Genomic DNA, 24,370 nt, shown 5'->3' with positions numbered 1-24,370 from the left:
GCTCAAACGGATTAGGCAGCGTTTTCGATTAAAGCTCCTAGCCAGCGTGATTTTTTCCGACAACATCGTTATATTTCAACCAATTTACAAAAAACCTTAACAATTTACATACCTAAACATTCCTCAAGAATCACTCTATTGATAGATCAAAGTAGTATGAAAATATGTTCAGTAGTTTTTAGTTTTGGAGTAGATTTATAAGGTGTAGTGCATTGACGTTTTCCCCTAGACTTGTGGACGCTAAGTTGCGTGACAGTCGTGCTCATAGCGAATAACATCGCCCTCTAGACAATGATCATGTGGATCATATATTTCTGGTCGGGCTCAAAGAGCATATAATCACTACGTGTCGGGCTTTACATGATCTGTCAAATATATTTTTTAAATTTGGCGCTCCTTTCTACTGACGGAAATGCCTTGCCAAACTATATTTTCTACTCATCAGGCCGTTTAAATCATTATCATGATTTAAGCAGCATCTATGATCTACTACGCTCGTGTAATCTGGGCATTTAAGCCACTGCACCGTCATCTAGATTTGATTATCTTACTTTGTTCTAACATGTTTCACTAGATAAATCTTAAATAAATCGCTATTTGTATTGTATGTAATAAAATAATAAATAACACAAGTATTTCAAAAATTAAACGATTTACTGGTATATTATTGGACACATTCTTGATATTCATTCATTTGTTCTAAACCGGAAGTGATATTGACATAGACAACATACGTCACTTCATTTCGCTTTGAAAAATATTGACTATTTTGTTGTTGTGTTGTGCGAGATCGGCTCTGCAGAAATTGAAGAAAGCTTTGATATTTCTTCATAATTTCTTCTAGAAGTAGTCTCGTCAAATAATTACAATAACTCAACAACAGTTCTGCCCTTGAAAACTGCCGTAAAATTGTACAATGTCGTCTTATAAGGTGAGCTTTTATTTATAGATTTTATTTTATTTACTGAAATAAATACTATCTTTTAATTCAAGCAACATGCCCAATTTCAACACGGTATATTTCCTTTAACAATTCTGAATTAGCAAATTTTACCGAACACTACATTATTTGGACACTACCTACCTTCCTTTTCATAAAAAATGCTAAAATAATTCATACCGTTTATATCTTATTACAGCCAATTGATTCTAAACGCGAAGAGTTCAGAAGATATTTAGAAAGAGCGGGAGTGATGGATGCTCTTACTAAAGTATTAGTCAGTCTATATGAAGAACCAGACAAGCCTGAGGATGCCTTAGAATATATGAGGAAACATCTAGGCACTGATGGTGGAGAGGACGAGTTGGAGGCTGCTAGAGCTCGTATAGCTGAACTAGAAGCTGAAAACGCGCTTCTAAAAGGAGATGCAGCTCCAACAGAAGGCTAAAAAAATATTATCTCATTTTAGTAAAACTGATCTCGCTGAACCTGATTGTACAATGATCTCAAATGAAAATATTGTTGTTGATCCTGAAGAAATATAACTTGCGTTATAAGGAGAGTATTTTTGTTATGTTTAAGTTTTTTTGATGTGCAGGTAGCACAATAAAATTTTAAGTTTCTTTTTTAAGTGCTTGCTTTTCATTTTCATTCCTAATAGAAGAATTTGCGTGTTGCAAACTAACCAACTAGACAAAAAGGATTATACATTACCTTGCTTCAGATTTCTCTGGCAACCTTTAACACTTTTGTGGACTAACAATGCTCTAGTAATAATAATATTCTTAGTTACTTACAATTATTTATTAAATAGGCTAGGCTAGTCTAAATTACTTATTAAAACAATTACAAATGATTTTCAATTGATTTAATTTAATGTATGCTTCACTAGGTTATGCTTGACAACTATTGTTTACATAATTTAAACAGCAGTGCTGATGAGCTCTGTGTATTTCTTGACCTTGCTGGCAACACTCATGTCCACATATTTGTCACCGATGGAGACAACCATTCCTCCCATAAGGGAGGGATCAACCTTAGCCGTTAGCTGGAGAGTCTCATTGCCCTTCAGGAATTTCTGGAAATTAACAGACAAATTAATTTCATTGTTATAACATGTATTATAGCTTCACATTAAATAATTAAAGAAAGTAAAAATCATTTCATAAATGGATATTAGACAGGTCCACACAGAACGAGCATACACGTGAGGCAAATTTCCTCATGCACAAACCAGCCAGTGCAGACTGAAGTTTCTATTGACCTGATTCTAGCTTTAGACCTTTATATCTTCTATTTAGGCACATAATCTGAAGAATCAGACCTTTGACCCCCTATCTGCTTCATTTCTCAGTCACCAAATACATTATCTTTAGCAACTTTGAAGTGATCTATACTATAGTACCTTGAGTGCAGCTTCCAAGTTCTGTTTCTGCCCTGCATCCAGGGGCTTGGCAGTGACAACCTCACAGGTGACCTCCCCACGGTGGGCAGCCATCATGATCTTGAAAGCGTTGATGACAGCCTCCAGCTTGCCGAGGCGGCCATTTTCAGCCATCAAGCATAACAAGTTGCCTGTGGCAGGGGACAGGCTGATCTGGTGACATAATAATAAAAAATAATGCATTCGACATAATATTTTTTTTGTTACTATAAATAATAAATAAATATTATTTGACATTATTACACAAATTAACTAAAGTTCTACTGGCAATCTCTCTCTTTCTATCCCCACTCATAGAACAAGCTTCATGTCTAACTCTTACGCCATTCAGGCAGCACGTCTCTGGAACGGTCTTCCCCCTAACATTAGAAAAGCTCCCAACAAGTTTGCTTTCAAAAAATCTTTGCGTGATTTATTTGCTGGCAGTTTAAAGATCAATTAAGTATCAGTCTCACGAATCGGTTATGTATATTATGTATATATATATTTATTTATTTATGTAATGTATGTATGTGTCTTTATGTATTTAAGTAGTTTATAAATAATTAATTTATGTGTATTAGGACTCTAATTCTTTCAATAACAATTTCTTTTAGTTTTAAACGCGCCGCCTACAATCTTTTCTGCTTTGCCCTAAGGTTGACTGGTAGAGAATGCCTCATGGCATTAAGTTCGCCTTTTGTACATTAAGTTTGTCTTTTGTGCAATAAAGTTTTAAATAAATAAAAAAATAAAGTTCTACAGTAAGCTCAATAAGGCTCGTGTTGTGGGTACTTAGACAACAGTATATATAATATATGAATACTTAAATACATAGATAACACCCATGACGGCCATGACTGACATAACACCGATGTTATAGAAGTTCACAAATTCAGTATACACTTAGGCTTGAGATACACTTGTAAGTTTTGCTTACGTAAGTAAGGACAAAGCTATTTGATAGAATGAGATAATGATATTCATCTTTCACTCTATAGTATAGCTGTGTCCCTACTTACGTAAGTAAAACTTATAAGTGTACCGGCCGCCTTAAGTAACACAAGTATGTGAAAACACTTTATAAAACATTAGTGAAGGATCTATTAATACATGGCATCACTACATCTTGTAAAACAAAGTCCCCGTCACATCTGTCTGTCAGTATGTTCATGATAAAGTCAAAAACTACTGAACGGATTTTCATGCAGTTTTCACCTATGTATAGAGTAATTTGTGAGGAAGGTTGTTGTATAATTTGCTAACCCATGCAAAGCTGAGGTGGGTCGCTAGTAATCAATATACTCATGTCTGTCGTAATTTAACTGTATGTAGGCAATAACTACAATGAAATAATGTTGGTATGGAAGATCCAAACCTCCGGCATCGTGGGAAGCCTTGGTTAAACGATAGCAAGGGTAGGCAGGTTTAAATAGGTAGGCAAAATTAATTTTATGTGAAGTATACCATGATACACAAGCGATAACATTTTTGCGACAGTTTTGTGTTAAGGGATTTGTCGCTAGAAAATTATGATATCGAGATAAAAGTCAGGGCTATGAACGCTAGGTTTTTACTATATGAAGGGAAAACTTTTTGTGATAACTCAAAAACAGCTAAACTGATCATGTCCGCTATAGTTTAGCAGCTTATAGTTTTTTTTCATATTTTTTGGACCAGTGGCGTAGCGTGCCTTGGCGGGGCCCCGTATAAAAATTTGTTTGGGGGCCCTTAGGAAGGGTAAAGATTTCTCACAAAAACGCACGTTGGGGGCCCCCGTGGCCCAGGGGCCCCGTATAATTGATACGGCAGATACGGCGGTAGCTACGCCCCTGTAATTTGGACCTATGGTTCAAAAGTTAGAAGGGGGGACACATTTTTTTTTTCTTTCAGAGCGATTATCTCCGAAAATATTAACTTTATCAAAAAATGTTTGTTGAAGACCCCTATTAGTTTTGAAAGACCTATCCAACGATACCCCACACTGTAGGGTTGCAGGGCAAGCAAAAAAAAAGTTGACCCCCACTTTACGTGTAGGAGAGGTACCCTAAAAAAAAATTTTTGATTTTATTGTACGACTTTGTCGGCTTTATTGATTATTACGGAACCCTAAAAAGAAAGATAAAAAGACGCGCTAATAGAAACCAGTACTTGTTATTTCTAATAGTTAACAGAAGTTGTACAATTTCATCAACTAAATCTATGAATTTGACATTGTTATGACTAAAATCGATAACGGCCTCTTAACTATTCCTTTTGTGTAGACCACTCTCTGTTGTCAAAATCATCCTAATCCTAGACTCCAGCTATCATGCCATCAGTTAGTCATATATGTAAAACTGCTCACTCGTCATCTCATACGCCCAGTAATAATAAAGAGTAAAAAAAAATCTTTTTAATAACAATATTTATTTAAAGTTTAAATTTATATTTTTTATTGAGCTTTGTGCACTTTTTAGTAATGTCTAATTTAATGAATTAATTTTTAATAAAATTAGACAAGTACATTCATACTGAATATTTATGACAATTTAATAGCTCACTTTTTATTAAATCTATGTTAGCCCTATTGCATTCCTCACGCCATTTTGTCTTCATACTTGAAATAATTTTATTTCAATAGAATTAAATTGATAATCGATCTTGAACAAATTAGAAGGATATCGGAAATATAGTATTTTAGCGTACTATATATATTTTCAACAGTATATAAAATATAGTACAATACTACATAATATAGTACGGTTGGGAACCCTTAGTATAGCCAAGCCATATCTCACCACCACCCACTGCCTACAAGTGAACCCAGTTAAACATGAAAGCTAGTAAAATGTCTAAAGCTAAATACCTTGCTAGAAACATGTTTAAGGGCCTCCGCTTTAAGATTCCTCTTCAAGGTCGGATTAACAAGGAACTCCTTCAGTTTTGCGTCGGTCTTCATGTTTTGCTGGAACGAGGAAAGTTCCTTCTCAACAGCATCCAAACACTTGGTCTTGGAGGCCGCCGAGTACAAAGCTGACGCATATCTACCCTCCAAACCAAAGACTTGTACAGGAGGTTTCACTAGCTGAGCAGCAGCGGACGAGGTGCTCAGGGATCGCACCTAGAGAAACATTACGTAATAGTGTCAGAAAGGTTATAAACATTATTAAAATGAAATTTAATAAAAAACAGGTACATACCAGCATATGTGTTTTAGTTAAAGACATTGTTTCTGATTGGAATTTTGCGTAATTTGATTTATAAAATCACCAAATGCACGACGATGGAAAGAAAAGCTGTTCGACCCGCTGGCTGTCAAGTGTCAATCGCTTCATTCGGGGCGCTTGAATTCATTCATTCAGATTTTGACATTACGCTGCTAAACTCCAAGGTAAAACGTAGTGATTATATGCTCTTTGCTCCAAGGTATCTCAAACAATGCGGACCACGTTTTAAATAATACATATTTTAGTATTTAATATAATAATGAAGTTCTGCCTCGACTAATCACGCAAGTTAAATTTTGTCAAGGAATTTTCATTTACTTCTAGTTTTTTTTTGCCACACCTCGTATAGCTGTATCTTGTGGAATGTGGTTCAATCCATTGCCTGCGGGTTCTTGTCAATCAAACGTCATTCGGAAACGGAACGATTATGACGTAAACACAAAAGTGTGCGAAATATTTCTGTTTAAATTCCTAATGCTCTTTAATGGATATTAAAATTGCATAAACAAAACCTGTGAATCCAGTTCGTTACTATTGATCAGTACAATCATTAGGTTAGAACGCTGTGTCATTAAAAAAAAAATTGAAAGTGGGTAAATATGTCGCGCCAAGTAGATACAAATGTTGCTCGATTACTGGAAGGTTTAGGATTGGAAGGCGAAGACTTCTGTGACTTTACCATTGCTGATCAAAATTCTGTTGCGGAATCTCAAGGCATTACACCGACTACGCCGTCTAACTATAAAGCGGTACTCGGAGAAAATGTAACATACGTTGTGGCCTGCGTTATAATCAACGAACGAAATGAAATATTAATGATGCAGGAAGCGAAGGAAAGTTGTGCCGGCAAGTGGTACTTGCCCGCAGGACGCATGGAGAAAGGAGAGACTATAGTGCAGGCCACTATGAGAGAAGTGCTTGAAGAAACAGGATTGCATTGCAACCCCACAACGCTACTGGTCGTGGAGACCGCCGGCGGCATGTGGTACAGGTTCGTGCTCACCGCTGATGTCACAGGGGGCGAACTCAAGACTCCTGCCAAAGCTGATAAGGAATCATTACAAGCAAAGTGGATTTCAAACTTACAAGAGATAACTTTGAGGTCCAATGATATCTTGCACCTAATTGAAAAGACTCAATTGTACAAACAAAGTCATCCTGGTAAGGGATGGCACAAAGAACTTTTACCTGCTGCCATTCCACATGTCAAAGATCTGCTAAGGCTGATTGTAGTTATTAAAAGGAGAAGTACAAACAGGCTCCATGTGTTGTTGAGTGAAAAAACTGCCATACATTTTCCGGTTTGTGAAATAAACCCAGCCAAGAGTGTGCACTCAACATTGAGGAGGTTTATGGTGGAAATGTTTGGAGCTGATGTCGGGCAACACCGGCCTCTGGGCCTGCTCAATGTGGAGGCTGATCCTTCAAGTGATGGCTGTTGTCTGACCCTGTTGGTAGCATTTAGGCCTCCTTTAGAAGAGGTGCCTCTAATTGGTAAATGTGTATGGCATGAGGTGTCACAGGAATCAGAACATCAATTGCTCTCTAAAATAACAACAAAAAATTCTACTGTAGAACTGCATGTTGTTCGTTGATCCATGACCATTATTAGCATAATGTATATGATTATGTATATCAAGAATACTCAACTTACTGTCTTGGGTTGTATAGATCTATGTTAACCAACTCTACTATAAGAAAACAACAAAAATACTAGTGTCTTTTTGCGAAACCGAAGGTTTGGCTTTGGCTCTAGTTTCGGCCGAAACTGAAGCTTTTGTAGACATGTTAAAATCGTTGAAAATTGTCATAAAACTGCTTTTATACACTTATTAAGACTGCAACCGTACAGTGGCACCCTCATTAGGAGAATTGTGTTTTCAAATAAACCAATTAAATTCTGTATATATAAATCATTAAATTAATATTGTTGTCCTACTTGTTTTCCAACTTTTGGTCTTTGTCACATAGTTGAGTTTCATAGTAAGAAGTACAAGTACATAGATTTTGTAAGTTTCGGCCCTGCCGAAAGGTTCAGCTCTTTTTTTTGGCCGAAACCGAATCTTCAGTTGGTCACTAAAAAAACTAACATACTTACTAATTTGTTATGAACAAAATACACAACATATTTTTAATAGCAGAGGGAACGTAAGATATTTACAAATTTTAAAATACAAAGCATTGATTATGTTACACCAACCACCACTTACATTTTTATAGGTTCTATACTGACACATTCCATTTTGTATTGACTTTTATCTTTTTATGATATGATTTGTATAAATTTATCTAAAAAGTAGATATTTATATAAAGTTTATGCCAATGTTGCCTTGGCCTTATATAAATGTCACATAACATTCTTGACACAACATTATGATTAGTTTTATTTTAGATCACAAGACATAATAATTTGTAATCTCAGACTGTTATTGCAGTACCTGAAAATTATATAGAATACCTATTGTATATCAAATCAAGAGCATCACATGATATTTGCTTTAAACTGTAACCAAGTATTTTTATTTTTAGTGTAAGTTTTTTATGTGCTGGGTACTTGTTAATTTTATTATAAATATATCTATATTTTTACACTACATAATAAAATGTTAAAACAAGTGGTTGTTTCAATATTCAATTGTTGTGACAGATATGTAAATAATAAGGACGTGTATTGCTAACCATATTGAGAATTTGCTTTCCCCCGAGATTCTTGTATATGGCGACAAAGGATCGGAGTCTTTATCTGGTTATTTTGTATGGAGCATTTTTAACCCTTTTCCAGGCATAGTACGATTTATCGACCACATACGCGCCAATAGAATTTCAACCTTAGCCATCCGATTTAAAGTTCAAATTAGATTGCACTTTCGGAAAATGTGACTTGTCTTCAAATGAATCATCAAAGCGGGATTTATTTGAATATATTTGATTTTTTTGGGAAAACTTTGTAGATTGGTGCGGCCTGGAAAAGGGTTAATCCGTTTATACTGTATAGTATATCCAGTGGCGGATTAACCGAACAGCAGAAAAAGCATATGCTAAGGGCCCCGCGCCTAGGGGGGCCCCGCGCTCCGTCCTGACCATGTGATTTCGGCACGCGAAACCGGCCAAGTTCAAGAAGAACTCGCACTTCGCGGATCCTGTACTATCACATTTTATTTACAATGTCTTTTTTTCGTAAGTCGGTAACAATATTGATCAATTATGATTATTTGTTATTATACTGTGTATTTTTCTTTATGACGATACCAAATTTAAAGAATTTTTAGGCTTACGCAAAGACCAAGAGCAAAGTTTAGCATAAAACCGAAGGTGCAGAGTGTCTCAAAACTTTTGTGCATGGCTAAGCTGCAGGAAACAGCAGAGCTCGGAAACGAACAAAAGAAGATACTGTATTAAAAAACATATAATATAGTGAAAAGCAAGGAAGGATGATTTATTTTATATAACAAATTGCACCTTACAGTTAATGCCTAATGATGAACAGCTTTAAGCCCGTAGTACGCCAAAGGACGCGCTCCTCTACGGCAAAATATGCAGAGTTGCTGCAAAGCCGTTATAAAAAGGAAACAGCGGGGCCCCTATGCAGGGCTTTGCATTCGCGTAGGCCGGATGTAAAGCCCTACATAGGGCCCGATACCCAAAGCATCCCAGCAAGTCGCACTTTCGAGCAAGAACTAAGGCCGAGCAGAAGGCGAGCCGAGATCACATTGTTCAATTCCAAACTCTGTTCTCCTACAATTCAGCCTTTGCATGGTGGCGCGGCGCGATAGAACGCTCCGGGCCTCCGCCCTTATACGGAGCTCGGCCTACGGCCTCGTTCACACTATGACAATGGTTTCATTCTAGGCTCTGCTTTCCTGCAGCTTGGCCTTCAGCTTCGCACGGGAACGCTACGAAATCGGGTGGTCCGGATATTCAGCTCATGGGACTCAGCCTTCGGCCTTGTTTTTTGGCTTACTTAGCCATTAGTTCCTCCCACTTCTTAGGTCCGACTCACTTTTCACCTATTTTTACAAGCTTTTATTAAACTTAATAATATTGATGTTGTTAAACAGTATCCCTACATGCTTTTATTTAACTTGCAATACTCGTAAGTTGTTTTCAAAATCTGCAAACTATTTTTTTGACCATTTGTCAAGATTTGTTGTTAAAAATTCGCATACTAGGGAAAAATCGGTGACAGTACAATGTTATCGACCTGATCTGATGATGAAAACCGAAGGTAAGGAGGAAACCTATATAGTAGAAAGGAACTGTGATAAAATAACACAACTTCATTAAAATTAAATCACTTTCAAAATGGCTAAATAAAAAGAAAAAAAAATCGGAATTCCTTAAACAAATAAGCAAAATACTCCGGATTTTAAATGACTTCATATACCTATAAATTGTGTCATCCACGAAGACGCGCCCCGCGCTTCTTCCTAATCGCTTATAGTACAAATCTGCAACTTTTTGGCAATGTAGTAGTTATGTCTACTAATTAATGTGTATAGACAGAACTACTATACTAGTAAAAGGTTGCACACCACACTTGTAGGTACTATAGGCGATTGGGAGGAGTGGGGCGCATCTTCGTGGATGACACGAACTACAGACACAAAAAAAAACATTTCTTGTGTAGTTTCCATTAATTTTTATTTTATTTTCTATTACTTATTGGTTGTTGTAGCTGCAATAGAAGTACACACTTGATTTAGGTAAATTTTGGCTGTCTACCTGTTATGGGTCATACTCGTAAGATAGAGCACACTGAACGACAGATTTCATGAACGGTTTTACGGTTAAAGAGGTCTGTATAGACCTCAAAACATGGTGTAATAATAAAGAAAAACCAGTTTTCATTGAAAGTATTTATTAAGCTTTTGTTTCACGATTTTTTTTCATATTTTTTGGGCCCATGGTTCAAAAGTTAGAGGGGGGGGGGAACACATTTTGTTTCTTTCGGAGCGATTATTTCCGAAAATAATAAGTTTATAACAAAAGTTTTTTGGAGACCTTTATTCGTTTTGAATGACCTTATCCAACCATACGCCACACTATAGGGTCAAAGCAAAAATAAATAAATAAAAAAACATTTTGTATGGGAGGTACCCTAATTTTTTTTATAGTTTTTATTTTACTGTTCTGTCGCAATGCATGATTTATGTATCCATGCCAAATTACAGCTATCTAGCACTAACGATCACGGAGCAAACCCTCGGACAGACGGACATAGCGAAACTATAAGGGTTTCTAGGTGACTACGAAACCCTAAAAACTAATCGAGAACGAATCGAATAAATTTAAGACATCGTAAAAATGTTGTGATAGTACTGAATTCTCGGGGTGCGAGTCCGACTTGCACTTAATCATTTTTTTTTTCAAACCAGGGGGCCCCGCGAGCTATTGTGCTAAGGGCCCCGCGCCTTCTTAATCCGCCCCTGAGTATATCTGACTGAACTCCGCTTAACATTTCATGAGATGGGTTAATATCAAGAACCTTTATCTTATGGAATTAACACGCACGAGAAACTCGAGGAGCGCAATATAACCTCGAATCACGTAGATCCCTTTCATAAAATAATCAAGAGCTCAATGCGCTAATTTTAAGAAAACCGAATAGCAGAACTGTCATGTCATGGGCGAGTAATCTTCATTAAACCGTTTGCTTTACTACAACAAATGCAAGTAGTAAATATAAGTAGCAGTGTTTGCAAAGCCCACATTCCTTCATATTTAATTACATTGTAAAACAATGGCATTTCAGACATTTGATAAGTATCATAATTATCTTAAAACTGCAAAATGGATAACATCCTCTTCCAATGAAGTTTCTATTCTGGCGCAACAACTAAGTACCGTTTTATTTCTATACCGTAGTGTGGATAGTGACTTGTTGCGTTTGATGTACTAGTACCTATTAGAAAGCTTTTGCGAGCGGCACTGCCAAAAATGTCACATGCGCGTTGCCGACCGATATAATACGCGAAAACGGCAGCCTGCCTGCGACAACCAGCAGCAGTAGTTAAGCGGGTGAGGTGCTCAAAATAATCTTCACACATTTGTACTTCCATCACCATGACAATAAAGTATTGCTCGAATAATTTTGAACACCTCACCTGCTTAGCAACTTCAGTAGCTGGCTGCTTCTTAACACTCTTACAGAAAGAATTAAGGTTTGAATGTAAATGCTTAGATAGAACATTTTTTTCCAAACCTAACCCTTTTGAAATCTTTAGCGGAGTTCATTCAGATATGACTATACTGACAGTATAAACGGATTAAAAATGCTCCATACAAAATAAATATACAGACTCCGCTCCTTTAACCATTTGACATTATTTTCTACTCATTCGATTTCGAACCGTAAGTCTAATTATAGTTTTGTTTTCACTATGACGGCCAGTATGTTGAGGCTATGGAAGGACTTAAAGGCTAAAATTAAACAATATGTTACATGTCATCCTAACTGATTTATTAAAGCGATACAAAAAACTTTCACTGACTAGAAAATTGAATATACCTATCCGATGGAAAATGCATAACAGAAAATTTTGTTTATTTACCTCTATAAATAATTTGCTCTATATTATAGAAAATGCATTTTAGAAGCAAATTGTATAATATATACTTACATCGTCATGTCTTACAATATACTTAATTTCATGAAATAAAGCCAGTCCAAAGCAATTAAAATTGATACAACTTGTACAGATTTTCTTTACAATTTTTTCTTGCTACATTGTAGTTCATAAATAACTAAATATTTTAAAAGATTTAAAAGGATAAATGCAACGTAAAAAAATGTATCTACAGTTAAAACGATACATAATTCGGTTTATGACCACATCTAAATAACAATAAATATTTTTTCATTCGTTCAACAAATGAAACATTGCATTCGAGCCCAAAGTTCGAACAAAGCTCCAACAATTATCTGTGCGGCTATAGTCTTAATTCGATATACAGGGCGGAAAAATCGAATGCCACATGGATGGCAACTACCTTAAATATTGTAAATAGCACATTTTGTGTAAGGGAGACTTTCCTTTGTTTTTAAAAACAATAAATACTGCATTTAAGGATTTATGAAAAATCGCTTGCCTCAGTCGGGACTCGAACCGGTCAAATAATGTAAAAGCACTTGCAAGTCACAATTTCAATTTATCTACGTAAAATAGTAGCTCTAATATTTGAAAATGGAATAAACACAATTCGAAAAAAAAGAAAAGAATGCGTTCAACAAGTCGGGCATTATTTGTTTTAAATTAAAAAGATTGCACTTAAAAAACAAAAACGGTTCGTTAAAATGTTCCATTTTTTAAAATTTACCTATCCTAGCTACTATGATGACTAGAGAATAATTGATGCAATTTTCCTATCAAAGGAAGTAGGTAGGTTACTTAAGTGGCATTAGTAATCGCAACTAAAGTGATAAGTAAACATAAGTGTAGCTCATCATTATCATGTCATTTAAACGTCTTTATTTTCCTTGTATTCCAAGGATTACGTCTTAATTCATGTGACGGGTGAAATCAAATTTCAAAGGTAATTGTTAATTTTCATGGCCTTCCGTTATTCTGATTGTATTTGTTATTTAGAGAAAAATGAACTTTATCAGTAAACCTTTCAATCTGCATCATAAAATACAGCACATTATTTTTTGTCACATTTGACCGGTTCGAGTCCCGACTGAGGCAAGCGATTTTTCATAAATCCTTAAATGCAGTATTTATTGTTTTTAAAAACAAAGGAAAGTCTCCCTTACACAAAATGTGCTATTTACAATATTTAGGGTAGTTGCCATCCATGTGGCATTCGATTTTTCCGCCCTGTATATGGACAGTTTAAGTAGGTAAAATTGCACCTAGGGCCTAATACAATTAATAACAACAGAGACAAAGCCTAAAACAACACAGAATTGGTAGGAGTTTTGTAACACAGTTTGACCTCCACTTAAATACATTTGTCTTTGTTATTTACTTGTCTCTGCTAAACTAAAGTACTGCGTCAGTTGAACTAAGTAAACTAAAGTTACAGGAGCGGTCATATTTTGGGATAACAGACTTCGTGTTTTGAAGTATTTTTGGGAAATTAGACAGGCAATGCAGGTAACATTGCAAAAGTAGCCTAATCTACTAAGTAACATATTTTAATCATGGATTTAATGCGATTAGTACCTTTTTAAGGTAAAAGTATTTACATATAATATCTATCAAGCATTTGCACCTACACTTTGAGTTAGCATATAACGTAGGCCCGGTTCACGAAAGCTGTAGGTGCTTTATATTATAAAACAACACGTTAGTCACCTTCTAATGAAGGCAATTAATTGAATTTACTTTCTTGTTGATTATAGGTAATATTTTTAGTAGAAAGAACTCCTCAAAAGTATGAGCTTCTAAATTAGGCACATTATGTGATTAAATTTGGAAGTAAATAAGAAATTAAATTAACGTGCTAGTTAAAATGATTTCTGATTATGATGCATGAAGTGCCCGATAGAAAGTCTCTTTAAAGTGAATAATCTCCAATCTTATAAAAGAGCGAATTATAGTATCAAAAGTAGAAAAGCGTTCGTGAAACGGCCTTTCATGTATTTATCATTGTATGTTCTTGACATTGATAATTTTCATCTCGAATTCCGTATTTGTAGCCTTATAGGTACATGGCCAAACTAACAAAACAAAAAATAATTAAAGTAATACTAATAAATGTAACATAATTTTGCGAGGATTAAAAATTAACTCATAAGATAAATAAAGGATACTAAATCACGTAAACTAGTGCAAAATGTAGCTATGGCGCTGTATGTATACGTGGTAATACACTTTGTGGTACCTGGATTGAGAAACACTAGATCTTGGGAAGTGACTACCTTGTTACCTCTTTACTAATGTACGGGGTACGGGGATGCCGAGGCCGAGGCATAGCCGTACTGTGCAATCTATTTCAGCTGTCAAACTTGCTTTATTTTGCACTACTTAAGCCCCAGCAAGCTCAATTCTCCATACAAATGTAGTTACGCTCTCATTTTAAAACGACTAGCTAGATTGCTCTGAAGCTTTGTACTTCCAATAGGAAAAGGTATATCTAGGGCTGTATATCTCTCAGATAGCATAGTTAAAAAATTACAGCTAATTAAAGATTTTCATACAAAACTATTTTTTGCTCGATGTCGTTTATTTCATAAGGTGGAGCAATATAAACTAATTTCAGCCCCTAGATATACCTCATGACATTGTATGTGCAAGGTTTAATTACAATTCAACACATAGTTTTAAAATGAAAACGAAATTCCGTTTGTATGGGAAGGTGCCGCGCAGGCAATTATGGATATATGGTTTGAATGTTGGTTAATAAAATAGAAACACATACAAGATCCATTATTTGAGTGGTCAGATATTATAAGAATTGTACAACACACATACGAATACAGCAGTAAACAACACATATGGAATTAATTCTTAGGTGGGATGTCTACTTATGGCAGGCTAGAGTAGAATAATAAAGAAACATTCCCATACAAAGTAGTGTTTCTCCAAAGAGTTTATGTAGTTAGCAACACTTATAGTCACATCATGAACGAGGTGCTAAAATTACGCTATCTAGAATTATTATGTTGTTAGGATAACCATATGTTTGTATCACAATAAGAGTTTTAAAGTTAGCTAGATTGTCATTAGGGGGTCCGTTTAGAGTCGGATCAATATAAGTTGGCAGCGATCTTGAAAGCCCAGACGGTATGTCAAATAAACCTCATAATTTAATAGAAGTTTGGTTTAAAATAACCCGTGCACCGTCTTGGCCATAAAAATCGCTGCCAAGTTATCTTGGTTTGACTAGTGTTTTAATAGAGTGACAGCCAACTGACATTTTTATTAAGAAAATGCGAGATAAATCTACAAAGATTAAGTTGACTGACAAAATAAACAGAATATAGAGAGCAGGCTACTTTACCCTATAGTTACATTTAATTTTATTTATGATTTTTGCGTCATACCGCAATTATGTAATGTTTCGAAGTTATTGCAAGCATCCCTGATAATACGTAGGTATGGTTATTTAAGGCCCGTAGGTTCGTGTTCTTCTCTCACTCTCACTGAGCGTAAGCGTGAGCGAGATAGATGTGCGTGCTCGGGACTGCGGATCGGATATCATGTTTTTTAATTTGTTGCAAGTTAAAAAAAGAAAAAAGTAATCGCATAAATAGTTACAAATTTTTAAAGTGCGTTTTAGACCTTTGTTCGTGATTCTTTTCGTAAATCTCTGAAGTCCTTAGAGAAAATCCTCAAGCTTGCTAATTAAATTAATGGTAACCGTATTGTGATAAAACTTACGGCACGTTAAACACAACGTAGAGGCTTTAACAAGGCAATATTTAATAAGCCCACTAAGGTTGATATTTTTAGTATGATGTGACAGCAAATGTGTACAGTTGGTTTAAAATAAAATCACTGAATCTCATTTGGAATCAAACAAAACATACATTGATGGAGTTCTAATACTTTAAAAAATCATTAATCGAAAAAAAAAAAAATTTTTGGTAACTCTTAGCCAACTATGAAAAAGCTATGGTATGTAAATGATCGACGGAACGCGTGTGCGAGCACGATACACAGTTATAATAATACCTATATATACATGTGTAGACATTCCATTAGAGGGATATTGCATTTTCATTCCGTTATTGCTTCGGCTTTTATTAAGGGTACAGACAGAGTATTATAGTGGCGTTCCATGCCTAAAGGGTCCTTATGCACATGGAGCATTTAGGCATAGAACGTTACAGATTGCTACTTAATTCTACATAATTTATAACTAAAATAAATAGGATGTATACAACCTCTCTGACTGTGCCATTTTGAATATAGAGAATTTTCTTTTAAGGCAAAGGTAACTTCATTGTATCATTTTTAGAGTTAAGTAATGTGTTCTGTTTAACACAAATTGTTTCCAATTTTTGCATCATTATCTTGGCTTATTATATTTATAAATTTTGACTCAAAAGCTTTTGACAAATCTTAATAAAAGCCTCTTAAATCTCATTAGTTGGGTACCATCTAATTCATTGTTTTGTACTGTATTCAACAATGCTAGACATAAATACAAAACATTACTTTTATCAGACATGGGTTAAATAATAAAGACTTCACATGGTCTTAGAAAGTTGCATTCCTGATCGATAAATGTTCATCACGATGGTTTGAAGTTTTGAACTGGTTGACGAAATCGGAACTCGTTTATATTAACAACGCCATCTAGTGGAGAGTCCTAATAAGACTATCGAGTGAACTTTGTATTGCAATAAGCAGTCTTTAATATTTACTCGTCTCTAGGAACAATTATTCTAGTGTCAATTAATAAAAGTATACGGCTGAATTGCAATAAAAAACGTAGCTAAGCGTAGTCAAGGACCTGTACCTAATTAGTCCTAAGTTAATTGATTCCATTGTGTTACGAAGATAAACTTCGTTAAATGTATCGTTTCGTATTTATTGTACCTATTTCCTATTTTAGTCTACAGCATACGCTTACAAACTTTCATGCATGTAAACTTAAGCCACAGACCGCTCAATAGTCGGAACAAAATGGAATCAATCAACTAAAAACTAATTACACGTCCTTAACTGTGTCATTTTTTTGTAATCCACCCATAACCTGTCATTTATGCATTATACATGTTCAGTTGGATACCGGTTACCCTAGCTGTATGCCCTCTATCCAGGCGGCGAGGTCGGCGTCGCGCGCGCCGTGCAGTAGCCCCGCGGCGGCGGACGGCGCCGGCGAGGCGGCCGCCAGGCGCCGCGCCGCCGCCTGCCCCGACAGGTAGGCGCCGTGCACCGTCGAGTAGTAGCTGCTGTGCGTGTGCTCGCCGGCAAACAACAGCGTCGGCTGCAATTGATCACATATTTCAGTGTTCAATCGTATACAGGGTTCTCTTTGAGCAGTTAGCCATAACATAAGGTACCTAACATAAGTTTCGAAAAGTCCCCAAAAAAATCTTAGTACTTCCTAATTCTATCTTGTAATTTTACACCATACGCAGTTGTAGTATTATTTTATTCTTATTACAGGGGAACAAAAATAGGATTTTGTCTACCGAGTGTGAAATAAACGGGTGAGGTGAGACCAAATGGAGGGATTAGCTCGCAAATGAAAATCAGAAATTCAGAAACCACAGACGTTCTATGAAACTCTTTGAAATCAGCCATAATTTGAATCCAAAATCTCCTGCATGTCTGGCAGGTTTCTGATTACATAGACAAAAGGTATAAACGCACGAAGTGACGCAATTTATCATAGTCTAATAGGTTTTATCTACACACATATCATAAACCCTCTATGATGCCTTCAAAATCAGTAAATAATGACCAACATTACGATAAACTGTTTTGTTACAACAAATTTCTTATCTGTGATAATGTTGTTATTGCTTCATAACTACATCAAAATCGATTTGGTAATGCATTCAAATTCGGAACATCTCTGAAAAAAAAAGCAATTCGATCTGATCTCTATTCTAATATCAGTCGAGATGGGTTTTTGTTCAAAATGAAATGTCAATTGCATACAATTTTGACATATCTCGCATGTTAGTTTGTATCGAATGATACGAAAATAGGCTCCCGACTCTAGTTTATCTCGGAATTAAAAAAAAAACTACATGCGTGAAGAAAGTTTTCATTTACCGCCATTTGACGTGCAGTTTATCTTTTAATTAGTGTTAAGTATAAAATTAATGTTTTGTTGTTTTTAAGGTATCTATAACAAAAGTTTCGTGTAAAATAAGCGATTTAAATATTTTGACGCCACCACATATCCGCGAGTTCCGCCAAGAGAGCAACGATTTGGCAATGATGCCCCAACGTTGGCTGTAATTTGGGTTAGTGAATATATCATAGAAAGCTTATAATATGTGTGTAGATAAAATTTAATAGTGTATGTAACTGTACATAATTAGGCATAAAAAAACACTCGTGTGATCTTTTTAAAAAACCCACTTCGTTCGTTTCTTAAACCCACACTCGTGTATTTTAGTGCCTCTTATTATGTAGCAGTCACATAAACTACTATTAACAGCTAACGTAAATGGCGCTATGCAGACGTCTCTCATGTCAGGGTGACATAAAATAGTAGAAATAAATGAAGGGTCACATTTTTGACGTAAAATGCAACACAAAAACTTGGAAACAATTTTGTATGGAAATTGTTTAGTTCCATTTTATTTAATTTCTACTCTTTCACTGCACTGTAGTTCAGTCCTCAAAATTGCTCCTGCAATATTTTGCAGTAGTTTCTGTCTCATTCAGTCTCCGTCACAAACATATATAAATTATATAATGAACACCTCCTTATTCCTTTGTACAGTCAGCTGCAGGGATTTCAATTTTTGAATATGCAGGTACTCAGTCATTACTGATTATCAAAAATAAAATGTATCGTTTTATCAATAATCATTTTCCTCGCGTTGTCCCGGTATTTTTGGCACGGCTGATGTGAGCCTAGAGTCCGCCTGGCAACTAATCCCACGAATTGGCGTAGGCACTAGTAGGGACTAGTTTTGAGAAAGTGACTGCCATCTGAATTAGTCCATAGATTATAGGTAGACCGCTTAAATGAGTCTTCGCCCGCGCGGTACAGGGGCGCGGGGGTAAGACGAAAAAGGGGATCGAGAGAGATGCGGGCGGCAGGCGCATTTTTGCCGTAGCTCAGTTTGCTAGCCACGCGGTTAGCAGTCACTCGTGTTTATAAGTTCCGGGCGCTTGGTGAAATATACACATGAGATTACATTCTCAAGATGCCTCGACTTATCTTAGGACAGAAACTTAATAGTCAAACCAAGCAAATGGCTTTTAATGTGTACACATATTTTAGAAAGAAGAAATTGGACCCGAATTCTAATGAGTATCAACAATTGATTATAAATCTGCAGGACGATTCTGATGATGACGATAACTCCGAAAGTGAAGAATCAAGTTCAAGTGATATTGATATGGACATAAGTGATTGATTTATAATTTATAAATCACTTTCGAGTCGTCATCATCAGTATCGTACTTACATATTATTATAAATTATTATATTCATAATTTGCATTGAATAAAAGTACAAAAGTTAATTAAGTTTGTTGTTTCATAAACTTTCAATAAAATTAACGTCATATTCTTTCCCATTAAAAAAACACCAACTATTAACCGCTATAACGTCACATATCTCAAAACCTGTCCAGTGCGCATTTCACCTCTTGTGTATCACACTAGGCGCGCCTGCCGCCCGCTCCTCTCTCGATCCCCTTTGTCGCCTTACCCCCGCGCCTCTGTACCGCGCGGGCGAAGACTCATTTAAACGGTCTACCTATAGTCTGGTCTGGATTACTCATGATGTTTTTTCCTTCACCGAAAAGCGACTAATGGTTACACGACATATCAAATGATATGTCATACATAAGTTCCGAAAAACTCATTGGTACGAACTAGGGTTTGATCCCGGGACCGCCAGATTGCAAATCGCACGCTCTTACCGCTAGGCCACCAGCGCTTAATCGTTTTACCAATCAATAAAAATAAATCACCTTTTTATCATGAACATTCCTGAATAGTGGCTGCGATAAACTCTCAATATCTGTCTGGCTGGAGCCTACAGCTAGAGCCGTATATGAGCCTCGCGTGTAGGGCTGCTTGTTCCAACTTGTACTGTAATAATACAATATAATAATTAGTAATTAAAATAAATATAAAATGGTTTAACTCGCATAAGTCACATTTAGCACAAAATGTTTTGAAATGTGTCTGGCATTCATCCATGCAAGTTTATTCATTATGGGCTATTTGATCTGAGGTATTTGTGTTCCTATGGTCACATTTTAGCTCCGTCATTAGAGGTCCTAGCCAAGATGATAATTCTTTGCAGAAAACGAAACGCTATATATTACTAAGGTCTGTCTCTCACTCATCCAGATTAGTGTGACAGACTAATAGCGTTTCTTTTCTTTGCAAATGATTGTTATTTGGGCTTATAATATTGCATTGCATAATATTGCATTATCCAGGTTACATGTGTATTAAAAATTCAGTTGAATCAAACACTACCTGAAATTTAGAGAGAATAAAAAGAAAAATTCAGCTATAATCCTTGTTTTCAGGTAAAAGGTACATTACATTAGGAGTACATTACGTTAAATAAATGTACTCCTTTTTAATGAATCACAAAAAAATGTAGCTCTACCTGGGAATTTAAATTGGAACTATGTTTTACTAAAATGGCATAAGCTGCCGGCCCCCCTTCCCTTGAGCTCCAATTTCACCAATTTTCCATGGGGTCCCGGACATTTGGAAGGCGTGCGTGCCCGAAGCCAACACGTAGAGGCCCTTGTAATAAGACAATTTACTCTAAATTTTATGTGACACCAACTGATTATCCCTGTTCACACTATAGCAGTGCATCCAAGGACAAGCCCCAGTTAGTGTAGGACTATTGTAAAAAAAGGGTACAAAAATAAACCGGGCTATTGGGTTGAGTTGCAAGTGGTAACCCGACTATGGAGGATACTATGGCACCTGCCCTGATCATATGTTTTTAAAAACACGACAAAATGGGCAGGTGGTGACCTCAGGGTGTGGAGAGGTGTGGCCGCTTTCTACCCAGTGGCTGTAAACAGCCACTGTGCCAACTCGCGTCTTATGCAAATTTCACTTCCACCCTGCCGAGCATATAGCTCTGACACCCCACTCTGGACGGCCGTAAAGGCAAGCCAGAGGTGAGAGTCCTAGGTCCCTGCTCAGTGTTCACTCCAGCCGGCCAATTAAGGCAAGCCGAGAGAGGGGCCTGACCGACTCTCGGGGGTATGGGACCCAAAGGATGTCACTTCGCATTCAGCTGGCCACAAGCTGCCCTGGGAGCTTATTATTATTATTATTAAAGCTTTTTTTTTCACTTAACCAGTTTTGCAATGTTGTTTCTAATTTACAACTATTTCTTCCATCTTTGTTATGTGGCCCCTCTGAGGGTAAAAGGGCTTTTTACATACAATTACACGCGAGTAAAGGGCTAAAGTATATTTGCTATTCGTCATAGAATTTGAGCTGTGAAAGTTCTATGACATTTAGGATATCTAATATCGTAGATAAACATAAAGAATAATGATGAAAGACTCTTAGTACTAAGAAATAAAATAGATTTTTTTTTTATGGTTGACTGGTAGAGAATGCCTTTTGGCATTAAGTTCGCCATTTGTACATTTTTCTTTATGTGTGCAATAAAGTTTAAATAAATAAATATATAATAATTTTACTCTGGTACAGTCAGCGTCAAATACTTTGTAGCAGTCAAAGTGGCCAAATAGTTCGGTACACCATACTAAATATATGGTGTACCGAACTATTTGGCTACTTTGGTTGCTACAAAGTATTTGACGCTGACTGTACATACTCAAATAATGCTAATCATGCTGATATTTTGTGTTTATCAGATTCGTTATAGAATAATATTTTTTGATTAAAGGAATTACCTCCATATGAAAGTTTTTTTGCAATACTGCATATTTAATTTAATTAATAATATTTGTTATAGAAGCATACATGTCACATGAATGTAATAAATAATAATAAATATTATAGGACATCATTACACAAATTTACTAAGTCCCACAGTAAGCTTGATAAGGCTTGTGTTGAGGATACTTACTATACTTAGACAATATATATAATATATAAATACATATAAAACACCCATGACTTAGGAACAAATATCCGTGCTCATTACACTAATAAATGCCCTTACCAGGATTTGAACCCGGAACCATCGGCTTCATATGCAGGGTCACTACCCACTAGGCCAGACTCGTCAAAAATTATTATTAAATGGAACCAAGTTGCTTTTATTTTAATCTGTTCATTATAAAACTTAATATATTTAACTCTATTTTCTAATACTATTGATTCAAATTTGAATGCCAACTTTTCTAGTATGATGGGGACTAGAGTTTAAATATATAGAAATACTGACCATACACATTTCTGCGGCTCTGGTACAAATGGATCATTCAAGAATTTCCTTAAAATGTTTGTGCAAGCTGCAGCAACTTGATCCATAGTTAATGTCTCCACAAATTCAGCCTCTTTCCCTGACACCCAGCCCAGCAACAAGGTCTCTGTTACTTTACTAAATGAGTAAATCTTTTTATACCATGACTCAGCCATGTCTTCAGGTGTTGTTGGACTCTCCCATAACAACATTATTTCAGTAATATCAGGATTTAGAAATGGTCTTTCATATTCCAAAAATATTTTATTTACTGTGCCAAATAGCAGTCTTTCTATTGATTCCATTTTGTACTGAGGCAACGAAGGCTGGAAGAGATCCTTGGCAGTCTCTTTAAGCACACCAAGAGGTATTGTACATATCACATGATTAGCAAAAAAAGTTTCTCCATTTGCACAGGTAACTTCAACATAATGTCCATTTTTTTTCTTTGGTTTGTGTGCATTTTCAGACATTAAACTTCCTTCACTAGGGTTAACCATACACTCAGAGGCAGAGGTCTTAGATATATCTTCTATCACTGTCTGGTCTGAGTCTTCTGACTCCTCTCCCAAATCTTCAGGCCGCATACTGTGCTGGTTGGAATCCCAAACAATTTTTTTTACTGGGTGATTAGATATTATTTTTTCAGGTGGAATATTTTTTAACATAGGTTGTAATATAGAGCTGTAACCTTTAGGAATCATGATGTTGCCACCTTGAAGTTCTGTGTAGCTGCCTAATTCTAAAAGATCTATTTCATCCATGCTGTTGCAACCTGATATACATGTTTCCCGTTTTAACAAGCAGTCAAATATGAGCCGGCGGAGTTTTTTCTCTTCAGAGTCAGGAAGACGCTCCAAGTATATGGTGGCTTCCAGGTTAATGTGCTCTCCTACACTATGAATATCTGGCGGGGGCAGATACTGACACAGGAAGTACTCCTCACAGCGGCGCAAGAACACTACGTACGCCTCATGGATCTCGTGTAGCACGCCAAACGGCACCTGTTTGCCATCCTCAGTCGCCGCTATCACTTTGTGTGGCTTAGGTATATTTATTATATTCACTAGACCATTAGCCATAGCTATATCGAATATCGGGTTACCGAGAACTCCATGAATCCAGTTCGCCCCTAACTCCACTTCGTGGTTTTTCAGTGGAATAGAAATGATTCTACCACCGATTCGATTCCTCGCTTCTAATATTCTAAAGTCGTCCATACCATTTTTGATAAGTTCATTGGCGGCAGCCAGACCGGCCATGCCACCGCCAATTATTAAAACATTACACTTATTTGTATCACATTTTTTACTGGAATTTAAATTATCGTCACCCATAATAATATTAAAATTAAATAATATTATTTAGCACTACGCTTTTGATTTGACGTTCAGCTGGTTGGTTACGACATCTATGATTCTATGAAAATATTTTTTTAAACCATCAATTTAAAAAGTAAATGTAAGGTAGTTATACACCAAAGAGAAACACTACTTAAAATTTTCAAATAGTTATAAAAATATATCAAAACAATGTGAGACGTATAGTAAATATAACAATATTTTTGTTTAAAAGATAATTTACTGCTGATGGCATGTTAATTTCTTACAAGTTACTTATTTGTTGTATACCTACCTTTAGAAATACCGGAAATACGTCATTTCGCATAATACATTTCTATAGCACACTATTCTCCCCTCCACCATTTCTTTTCTATCTCTGTCTGTCTATTGATTAAGGCCTATACGTTATCTCTTTTTAATGACCTTTGAGTATGCTAAATATAT

At 36.0% G+C, this 24,370-nt stretch overlaps 4 protein-coding genes across 4 annotated transcripts; 2 read left to right on the top strand and 2 right to left on the bottom strand.

The window, feature by feature from the left end:
• The first annotated feature begins 729 nt into the window (after positions 1–729).
• LOC133522973 (c-Myc-binding protein) lies at positions 730–1,571 on the top strand. The gene is made up of 2 exons (XM_061858475.1): positions 730–931; positions 1,140–1,571. The coding sequence occupies exons 1-2, from the start codon at positions 917–919 to the stop codon at positions 1,386–1,388; spliced, it is 264 nt and encodes an 87-aa protein (XP_061714459.1). The 5' UTR covers positions 730–916; the 3' UTR covers positions 1,389–1,571.
• Positions 1,572–1,793: 222 nt separating this feature from the next.
• LOC133522971 (ATP synthase subunit O, mitochondrial) lies at positions 1,794–5,702 on the bottom strand. The gene is made up of 4 exons (XM_061858473.1): positions 5,546–5,702; positions 5,212–5,466; positions 2,346–2,537; positions 1,794–2,018 (listed from the first exon to the last, which is right to left on the bottom strand). The coding sequence occupies exons 1-4, from the start codon at positions 5,570–5,572 to the stop codon at positions 1,863–1,865; spliced, it is 630 nt and encodes a 209-aa protein (XP_061714457.1). The 5' UTR covers positions 5,573–5,702; the 3' UTR covers positions 1,794–1,862.
• A 243-nt stretch (positions 5,703–5,945) lies between these two features.
• Positions 5,946–8,188, top strand: LOC133522969 (8-oxo-dGDP phosphatase NUDT18). Its single transcript, XM_061858470.1, has one exon. The coding sequence runs from the start codon at positions 6,172–6,174 to the stop codon at positions 7,165–7,167; it is 996 nt and encodes a 331-aa protein (XP_061714454.1). The 5' UTR covers positions 5,946–6,171; the 3' UTR covers positions 7,168–8,188.
• A 3,823-nt stretch (positions 8,189–12,011) lies between these two features.
• LOC133522966 (peroxisomal N(1)-acetyl-spermine/spermidine oxidase) lies at positions 12,012–24,249 on the bottom strand. The gene is made up of 3 exons (XM_061858467.1): positions 22,566–24,249; positions 20,134–20,254; positions 12,012–17,453 (listed from the first exon to the last, which is right to left on the bottom strand). The coding sequence occupies exons 1-3, from the start codon at positions 23,918–23,920 to the stop codon at positions 17,259–17,261; spliced, it is 1,671 nt and encodes a 556-aa protein (XP_061714451.1). The 5' UTR covers positions 23,921–24,249; the 3' UTR covers positions 12,012–17,258.
• Positions 24,250–24,370: the final 121 nt, after the last annotated feature.

Source organism: Cydia pomonella, chromosome 11 (genome assembly GCF_033807575.1).
Source record: "Cydia pomonella isolate Wapato2018A chromosome 11, ilCydPomo1, whole genome shotgun sequence".
Classification (NCBI taxonomy): domain Eukaryota; kingdom Metazoa; phylum Arthropoda; class Insecta; order Lepidoptera; family Tortricidae; genus Cydia; species Cydia pomonella.
This window is presented reverse-complemented; position numbering and strand designations above follow the sequence as displayed.

Coding starts and splice junctions, on each gene's coding strand:
- LOC133522966 (XM_061858467.1), bottom strand. CDS start 23,920: ATGGGTGACGATAATTTAAATTCCAGTAAAAAATGTGATACAAATAAG. Junction 20,255..22,565: donor GAGCCGCAGAAATGTGTATG/GTCAGTATTTCT, acceptor GTATTATTACAG/TACAAGTTGGAACAAGCAGC. Junction 17,454..20,133: donor GGAATGTTCATGATAAAAAG/GTGATTTATTTT, acceptor GATCAATTGCAG/CCGACGCTGTTGTTTGCCGG.
- LOC133522969 (XM_061858470.1), top strand. CDS start 6,172: ATGTCGCGCCAAGTAGATACAAATGTTGCTCGATTACTGGAAGGTTTA.
- LOC133522971 (XM_061858473.1), bottom strand. CDS start 5,572: ATGTCTTTAACTAAAACACATATGCTG. Junction 5,467..5,545: donor TAACTAAAACACATATGCTG/GTATGTACCTGT, acceptor ATGTTTCTCTAG/GTGCGATCCCTGAGCACCTC. Junction 2,538..5,211: donor TTAAACATGTTTCTAGCAAG/GTATTTAGCTTT, acceptor TTATGTCACCAG/ATCAGCCTGTCCCCTGCCAC.